The sequence below is a fragment of the Anastrepha ludens genome, chromosome 3, assembly GCF_028408465.1.
Source record: "Anastrepha ludens isolate Willacy chromosome 3, idAnaLude1.1, whole genome shotgun sequence".
Lineage (NCBI taxonomy): Eukaryota > Metazoa > Arthropoda > Insecta > Diptera > Tephritidae > Anastrepha > Anastrepha ludens.
Genome location: NC_071499.1, coordinates 65,917,541 through 65,926,511, shown reverse-complemented (window position 1 = coordinate 65,926,511; position 8,971 = coordinate 65,917,541). Strand labels below are relative to the sequence as shown.

The following is an 8,971-nucleotide window of genomic DNA, read 5'->3' as shown; positions in this document are numbered from 1 at the left end:
AGTGTCAATCATATCCAGAGTTTTTTGCACTTTCCTGCAGATGTTCATAAGCGTTCATGTTACCAAACAGGTAACGTCATCCGGATATGCTTGTGCGTAGACTCCCGAGTCGTTTAAGGTGGTGAGCAGAGGATCGATCACCATGCAACAGAGCAATGGCGCCCGGAGTCTTGGTGGCGTCACGTCAAGGTCCCACAACGCCCCCCTAAACTTCTGCCAGCCTGGTTTTCTGGAGTTTCTAGAGGGCAATGGCATTTGTGCCTCCTCGCCACACTGAAACTCAATGCATCTGTGGTCTGAGCACGAATCTTCGGAAAGGACTCTCCAGCTCTTGATTGACTGGCGGGTGATACCCAAGTCTCTTATTTCTGCAGACGTAGAAAAACCGTGAGAGCCAAATTGCCTAAATCTGATTCTCGTGATTACAGCACAACAAAGGCTAAGGTGCCGAATTTATCCCACTTCATCCTCCAGATAGCGAATTACACTCAAAGTAATATCAAGTCACATCGCACGGATGCCTAATGGACATTGGCCGGTTGCGACAGCCACAACAATCGAAAACTGACGCTTTGTTAACCACTGGACCTTCTTTGAGTGCCTTCAACGAACACGTGTATAGAAGGATCTTCCGACCATTCATTTTAGTGTAGTTTCTAAATTTTTTTTTCTGATACGAGAAAACCATCTCACGTGTCAACTGTCCGGAGTGGATAACAATCAGTACATAATTTCTTAATTTCACAAATTACATTCACTGGACCATGACTAAGAAAAAATTGTTGGTGTAATTTTAACAATATAAAATATTCCTAATTTTCCGGATATGCTCCGTATATATTAGTCCTCATATAAATAATTCATAATTCCATTTTCTAAAAAAAACACATCCTTACAAAACCATGCTTGGAATTTTTTTTTTATTTAATTCGTTATAGTTGCAAAGGAAAAATGTCATTCCAATACAATTTTGAGTTTACTTTTTCTTCTTTTTGTCCGCTTCACCATTTTCTTCCTCTTTCAACGAACAAGGTGGACAGGAATGCAGATAACCGCCCTCTGCCATGCGCATAAACGACTTATCCGCATCATAATTGCTTAAATAACGAGAAAGATAATATTTATGGAAATAAATGAAAAGTAAATAAAACCGAATTTTTTAAAATCATTTGCTAACTTATAAAAATTGCGATATTTTTTCTTGCGTTGCTTATTATGCAACAGGTTGAAAGTTAAGCCGGCAAACAAGGCAGATACGACCGCAACCGTTATGTTGCGTAGCGCCATCTGACGATGATTGTTGAATAGTTGCGGAGGCAACTTGGCTGGGGCCTTTGATTTTTGCTTGCTCATTTTTTTGCTTGCGTCGCGTCGAACTGTAAATGAAAGGAGATGAAATTTGAAGGGTAAGATCCGAAAAGCGGCTACCTACCTTACGCTTGTGCAGCTATGCGCTTGAAGGCAATTCTTTAATTCGCTTTTACCTAATTAATTGAGATTGCAATTCTCTTTAGGCTCGCGTCATTCGTAGAAAAGTCTGTAATTGAAATTAATTTTTTGAAGTTCTGTGTTTTGATTTTTCAATTGTGCAAATAAGAAAAACTTACGACAACAAGTGGTTTTGTTGTTTTTGAATGTAGCCCAGTGACACAAATGCCAAAAGCTATTTGTAATTTAATTGTAGAAATGATTCAATTATTAAAGTTTTACTCACTTGTGACATTAGATTTTTGACACTCGCTTACAAAAGCTTGAATTTAAAAAGCGTGGAGAAAGTTGAAAAATTAAGTCCCTTTTAGTAAAAATGGTGGCAAAAAGTGTTTTTATTTTTATTTAAGGGGTTACATACAGGTACGTCCAGAATTTTCAAAACTCGATTTTTTTACAGATTATTATTCTTTATAGTTTTAGGCGCATTTCTGTAGAAGTCGATTATAAAAATTCCCCACAGATTCAAAGTTATGGTCGAAAATGTAACTGCCCGACGAGAGTTTGATGCGCACAGGTAGCTGTTCTTCGTTTGAGGCTGCTGTCCTCTGGAGTGACGGTCTCCACACAAACAAATGGAACGATACACGCTTAAAAAACGCACTGAAGTTTTTAAAATTTATTATAAAAATGGTGAAAATTTGGCAGAGACGGTTCCTAAAACTCGAACATTTTGGGTCATCGTGAAGCACCTTGTCGGACCGTAATACAGACAGTCGGTTCCCACAACAATCGGTTCTACGTTACCGGAACGACCCGGATTTATATCGGGCCAAGGACTGTCCCTTCAGCAGCATTCCCATATATGTATGGGGAATGTTTATGCTGCTACAACAACAACCGTAATACAGAAATTGGTGAAAAAATTCAAGCTGTTGGGACAAGTTAGTGATGTGAAGAATAAAACCCGTGCACGTCGCTCAAGAACAACCGAAAGTATTGCTGTTGAAGCCGAAAGTGTTGAAGAAAACCCAGGTTTGTCCATTCCTCGTCGTTCTTTAGAATTAAGCATTCCACAAATGTCATTACACCGTATTTTGCATAAAGATTTGGGTTTTAAGACGTATAAAGTCCAGTTAACACAAGAACTCAAGCCAGCCGATCATCAACAACGTCATGTCCTTGCTGATTGGGTCGTTGAAATGCATGAAAATGATCCGGAATTTCATCGAAAAATCATCTTGAGTGATGAGACCCATTTCCACCTCGGTGGCTTCGTCAACAAGCAAAATTGTCGGATCTGGGGCGCAGAAAATCCAAGAGTTATTGTTGAAAAGCCTCTCTATCCTCAACGTGTGACTGTTTGGTGCGGTTTATGGTCCGGCGGAGTCATTGGACCTTACTTCTTCGAAAATGAAGCTGGAGCAACAGTTACAGTGAATGGATTGCGCTATCGAGAGATGGTTTACGGTTTTTTATGGCCGGAATTGGATGGTATTGATCTGGACAACGTTTATTTTCAACAAGACAGCGCTACGTGCCACATAAGCAACGAAACCATTGATCTCTTACAGGAATAACACCTCTTATTGGAAAACCCTTTATATAATATATACGAGTATATATTTATAATATATATATTCATAATCTGCTTGTATAGTAGACACATCTTCACTATCAAAATCTAATATTGGCCTAGACACAACCAATTTATTTGGATCTTAAAAAATCCGAATTTCTAAATTAAATACAATACTTTTTGTTGTTTGCTTAAGCGGAAATAAATGGAGTACCTAACAAAGCGCGCTGCTGCTGTTAGTCTGTTTCATCTGGAAGGCAGTTCTTTCATTCTCTTTGGTGTTTGTTTTTTGTTTTCATACTTAAGTTTGTTACAGGAAAAACAATTTTTTTCTTAAATAGACTAGGGTAATCGCGCTGGAGTGGAGACATTTCGTAAAATCGTATGCGATCTGAAATTCAAATTTGCCTCTAAAAGTACTTGACAATATTCTTGTCACCAGTGTGACACTTCAATGCCGCTGAGCCGCTGCGCCACGCGCAATCACTGTCATGTGCCCTTTCGAACTCCCGGCAAAGGTGCTACATGATATTCGACGTTGCCTGAATTGTTGTTGCTTGCAGTTATTGCTGTTGTTGTGTAAGTTGAACAAACTGCAGTTGCAAAAGTTGCAACTTAGGTTGCTGGCTTATTTTTTCCCTCTGCTTTTATAAAAGCTCGTTACTTGTACGGGTATGTACTCGTACTTCTAGTTGTTGCCGTAGCGGCGGTTATTCACTTTTGTTGTTGTCAAGGTTACTTGTGCAACTGCCTCCGATTGTTCTTGTAGTTTGTAGATTCTTTTGTGTTGTTGTTTATTTTGAAAATGTTATGTTTTGTTTTTCGTTGCACCGAAAAACTTTTCCACTACAATTTCCAGCCGGATTGTTTTTCGAAGCTGATTTTGCCAGCAATGGGCCACCGGTGTAAGGAAAGCTGACAACTGCAATAACAACTACTGCATATTGCAACAAAAGCTGTACAGTTGCATGCTGCAGTTGCAAGCTGCGGTGGCATGTATGTCAAATTCACTTTAAGTTGGCCTTTTGGTTGTGCGATGTTGAAAATTTCATTTGATTTTAAAGTTTCATTGACGTAGTTACCTTCGAATCTATAGTAGGTGTACGTGTATATGTGCATTCATATATGGGTGCAATTGTGTGTGTTTATGTCAACGTGGTAAACGCGTATGCTTGCCATGTGTATCCTCTGGCCACAGTTTATTTGGACTGACTCCAAGTGAAATGGTGCGAAAGAGATTTGCCATTGCTCGGTATATTCTACTCTTCCAAGGCTTCGGTGTTCAGTCAGACATTGGTAGCAACCTGCAAGAGATGCACTGAAATATGTGACCCTGTAGGGAAAACCTTAGCTAGCGAAGCAAGAAGACTGTTTAAAACAATCTTTTGTTGTTCGGATATGTATGTCAAATGTCAAAAATGTCTTCTCTATCGGCGTCAGTGTATTTATAGTGCTAAGAAGGTGCTTGAAATTGTTCAAAAGAGACAAGACAATTCATGCCCGACCAAGTTACGAAAATATATTTAGATAGCATATTTAAGGAAAGCGGTGTATGTATGTACAAAGTAAGGCGACCAAAGTTCCACTTCTGGCCTCCATAGTTGAATTGGTTGTGTGTGACTACCATTCGCTAAGGTATGGGCTCGATATCCACTGTGGCTATGAAATACCAATGCTAGATAAGGCTTTTTCTAATAGCGCTCGGCCTTCGGCAAGTAATGACAAACATTCGACCGAATTTTTTCCTTGAAAAATGTCCTTATAAAAATCCATCTGCCATTTAGCGTCGACATAAAACTGTATGCCCGTCCATTTGTGGAAAAAGAACAGGACGAGCACCACAAATATAAGAAGGAGCTCAGCCAAATACCCGAAAAAGGATGTGCTGCTGTATGTAAGTATGGGGAATGTGTATGCTGCTACAACAACAACAACAAAGGATGTACGTGCCATTTATATCGATTCATATAAAGGTTTATTTCGAATTACCAAGTGAGTTTTTTTCCGAAGAGTGAATGCAGTTCTTTTTACTGCTGCTGAGGATTTACAGAGTAATATTTCGCTCTCATGGAGAGCGCGATCCCGACAACCTAACCTGTACGTGTATTTCTCATGCCGAGAACTACAAAAGATGCATAATGGTGTTATGTCAGGCTACGCTCAAAGCCCTTAGATCAACAACGACTAAATTGTAGTATTCTGAAATATGTGAACTTTTGCGACACCACAACATGAATCTGCACTCCTTTTCTTTCAGAAAAACATTCATGCAGATATGGGCGACAGGAAAGAGTTCTAAGATAGAACTTGAGAAATGGAGTTCAAGCCTTCGTCAATTCCCTCAAAGCCTTAATTCAAGTCCATTTTGTTCTCCTAAATTCAGCAGCTGAGAAAAAGGCTAAATTGGCTACTAATATCAACTAATCTAATCCAGACGCGTGCATAGTGTGGAGTTCACATTGAACCGCATTCGAAAGACGCGGAACTGAGAAAACGACTTGACAGGGGATTGAGCGGAGTCTCGAGTTCTATATGTTAGGTTGACCTGGCTGGGTGAAAGCCATCACATAGATCTATTGGTCATTAGTGGTACCAGATGGAGCTTGACCTTTACGTTTCTTTGTAGTAGACTTGTTGTAATAAGCCTGCGTTCTTTGCGAATCTAAGTAAGCCCGAAAGAGACATTCGAACTACTCATATTGTAGAGCTCCTAGACCGGGTTAAACCTAATACAGGGAAATAATAGGCCTCTTCTATTCGCCATTTCCTCGCTCGCTATCTCTCTGCTCCATTAACTTGACGAAAAGTTTGCATGCGACAGCAACAACAAAGTTATCGAGCAAGATTCACCGCTAGCGAGTATGGCTATAGCTCATTAGACGCACTACCTTACCAACCCATATAATTTAAGGTAGCTCTCTTCCTACTTTGCCAACATATGTTCATTTGTATCAGTTGCTTCATCTATTCGCCACTTGCTAAGTCTTGGCGAAGAGAAGAGGCCCAATATAGAAGGTATTCTAGAGTTCAACTCTCTTCAAATTCATTGAAAAATCTGCAGTTATCCTCTCTTGTATGCATGCACCGCTAGCAAAAGGAGAATTCTGCTCTCCTTTCTAGACAGGTCTAATATAAATCTGGCGTATTCATCTGCATTCTGTGCACACATGATTTTCGCGATTTGGCAAGTGGCTAGATTATTTCACCTCCTCTCTATCCATATTTTCATGTATGCAACGATGCCATTTTCTTGTTCAAATGGTATGTAAACAACGCTTTTGGCAATCTTATCTACAATTTCGTTTCCTGCAATGCCTTTATGTTCGCGTACCCAATAGATGTGCAGCCGTCTGTCTGCAGCCAGTCTCCTCATGGCTTTCTTGCTCTTAAGAACGTTTTGAGATGAAATTTCATATGAGCGTTTTGCTTTTATCACCGCTTGCCTATCAACGCTGGCCTGTTTTTGCAGTCTTTCCTACCGCAAAGATTTCTGCTTGAAAGATACTGCAGTGGTCAGAGGCTTAAATCGCCGCTTGATGCTTACCTCTTCGCAATAAATCCCTGCACCTACTCCGTCCGATATTTTCGAGCCGTTTTAATAGATATAAATGGAGTTATAAAGATATAATGAAATTTTATTCAAAACTTTCTATTGGAATGTCTCTTTCCTCCTCAGATATTAGAGGTACCACTTCTTCGATAAGTTTAAGATAGTTTAGGCACAGACTCGTAAAAAGAGCAAATGACTTTTGTAGAACTTGAATAACTATAAGTAAATGCTGAAAGTACAGATTCCATTTAAACCTCGATTGCCCCAGAGTACCAATTATTCGAGGAGGTCAGTGCAGCAAATGGTTGGTCGTTGTTGTTGTAGCAGCATAAACATTCCCTGGTCATATACGAGGAATGCTACTGAAGTGACAGTCCTTGGCCGGATATAAATCCGGGTCGTTTCGGTTACGTTGAACCGACTGTCGTGGGAACGAACAAATGGTTGGTTATAAAGGCTGATTGGTTTCGCCAAAAATCTCATATGTTTTAAGACTTGTTGTAAAACAAAGGTTGTGGTGATAATTTGGGGCGATTTCTGCGCATCTCAAAAGAAATTTGTAGTCTCCAACTGAAACCTTTAGAAGCAATATGTCTGATATAACGCAGGCCAGTAGCAACATTTTTAAATGTAGGGCACTTAAAAGAACTTAAATTTTTTTGTTAAAAAAAATTCACAATTTAGGATTTCAAAGACACGCCGTAAAATATAGGCACGAATTTATTCTTTTCCGGCAACTAGTGGTTTAGTGTGTTTACATCTTCTGTTTGTGCTAGTTGAACTTCGTGCAAACCTCTGGGATCATAAATTCGGGGAATCTATGAACATTACCTTCATGAAGTATTTTTTGTGTGCACTAAAGTGGATGGCATGCAAAGAGAAAATCAATAAATCTTCGGAATATGGTTTCGAAAAAAAAACTCCTTGGCGTAGTTCCTCGGAAGTTATGGTGACAGTAATTTCGCGGTGTAGTTTAAGGGGGGAACCGGTTTAAGAGACCAAAATTTTGGTGTTTTTCGAGAATTTTTTGAACAAAGAAGGAATAATCAGAAATTGTTTAAGTATTATATCCTCTAATTTTATTTATATTTTTAGGTATACTTTTAAATTTTTTTGAAGCTATTTCCGCGGGAGATAGTGGCGTTAGAGCGTGCTGTCCATGGACGATCTCCATCCGAGTGTCTTGCTGGTGGGAATTCCTGAAGTTGCAATTTTTCTCTGAAATCAAAAGCAATTTTTTTTTGTTTAACAACATATTTCCTAAGAATATGAACCTAATTGTGGTAAAAAAATATTGAAAATAGCGCTGTGAGGCGCTTGAACACAAAGTAGTTTTTTTATACCATATTTTTCCACCTATTTTGCTTAAGAAACCATATTTTAAATAATAATATAGTCCCAGAATTAGGTTCATATAGATTAGAATTGAATAAAGAAAAAATCCCGAAAAATTTTAGAACGATTGGTCGATAACTTTTTAAGCTAGAATTCCCACCAGTTGAAAAAAAATAGTTTCGAGAACGGTGCGGAACCGACGGGTAGTCACTTAAGTGCTCATAGAACCGGGAATAAAGCGAATTTCGCTTTGAAATTTTTACCACATATTCTTGAGTAGTTATACTTACGATTTATGCATTAAAAAAATCGATTTTTTGGTCGATCTAAACCGGTTTCCCCCTTAATGTGCACACCTCTTTGCCAGATATTTAAAATTAAAAAAATTCGCTTTCTCACTGTTGCTTCTTGGCTGTATCCCTCCAACTTTCGTAAAAAATATATGAAGAACTGGGTCAAGCGGTGTTATAGTTGTTTTGCAGTCGTCACTTTGGTGAATAAAAAATTCTCTTCAGTTAGTTGTACACACGGAAATTATTTTATTGCATTTTAAATTTATCAACCGTTCTTAAAATAAAACTTCTGAGAAAAGAAAAAATTAGCAAAATGAAACTTACAGAATCTATGAACTTTGATTTTTCCAGCAGGGCATCGACTCCTTCTCCAATGTGTCTGTACTTTAGGTATTAAGCGAATATAAGCGGGCAAGAATCCAATTTAAGGTAATCATTGCATTTTATGAAGTCAAAAAAGAAAACCGCAATTTATGAGACACACAAGGCATTCAGTCCTACCTACCAACTTCGATTTGAAGCTAAGATTCCAAGTGTGCACACTACACACGAAGGTGGAAATGCCTAAGTGTGCTAGTTTTTGTAAGTAATCTTTGAATGTGTGCGTTGGTGGGCCTCATTCCTTAAGCCACGGATAATAGTGGTAACTTAACTTATTTAAATTTGATTCCAAAAGTTCATTTGAGTTAAAGTTTTTAATCTGATATTCAATCCTCTTTTGACCTCATTGTAAAATGATTTAATATTAGGATACAAGCATAACTAAGCACATTTCGGTTTAAAATC

At 38.6% G+C, this 8,971-nt stretch overlaps 1 protein-coding gene across 2 annotated transcripts; it reads right to left on the bottom strand.

Moving 5' to 3' along the window:
* Window positions 1-907: 907 nt before the first annotated feature.
* On the bottom strand, window positions 908-1,641 carry LOC128856516 (cytochrome c oxidase subunit 6C). 2 transcript variants are annotated; one of them, XM_054091817.1, is made up of 4 exons: window positions 1,608-1,641; window positions 1,433-1,537; window positions 1,178-1,376; window positions 908-1,097 (listed from the first exon to the last, which is right to left on the bottom strand). In XM_054091817.1, the coding sequence occupies exons 3-4, from the start codon at window positions 1,351-1,353 to the stop codon at window positions 977-979; spliced, it is 297 nt and encodes a 98-aa protein (XP_053947792.1). In that variant the 5' UTR covers window positions 1,354-1,376; window positions 1,433-1,537; window positions 1,608-1,641; the 3' UTR covers window positions 908-976. The 2 variants fall into 2 exon arrangements, with proteins under 2 accessions (XP_053947792.1, XP_053947791.1); XM_054091816.1 differs by lacking the exon at window positions 1,608-1,641 and having other exon boundaries at window positions 1,433-1,581.
* Window positions 1,642-8,971: the final 7,330 nt, after the last annotated feature.

Bases quoted from the DNA above. Each gene is read 5' to 3' on its own strand.
- LOC128856516 (XM_054091817.1), bottom strand. From the start codon at position 1,353: ATGAGCAAGCAAAAATCAAAGGCCCCAGCCAAGTTGCCTCCGCAACTA. The intron at 1,098-1,177 runs GTTAGCAAATGA...TCGTTATTTAAG, and splicing joins AAATATCGCAATTTTTATAA to CAATTATGATGCGGATAAGT.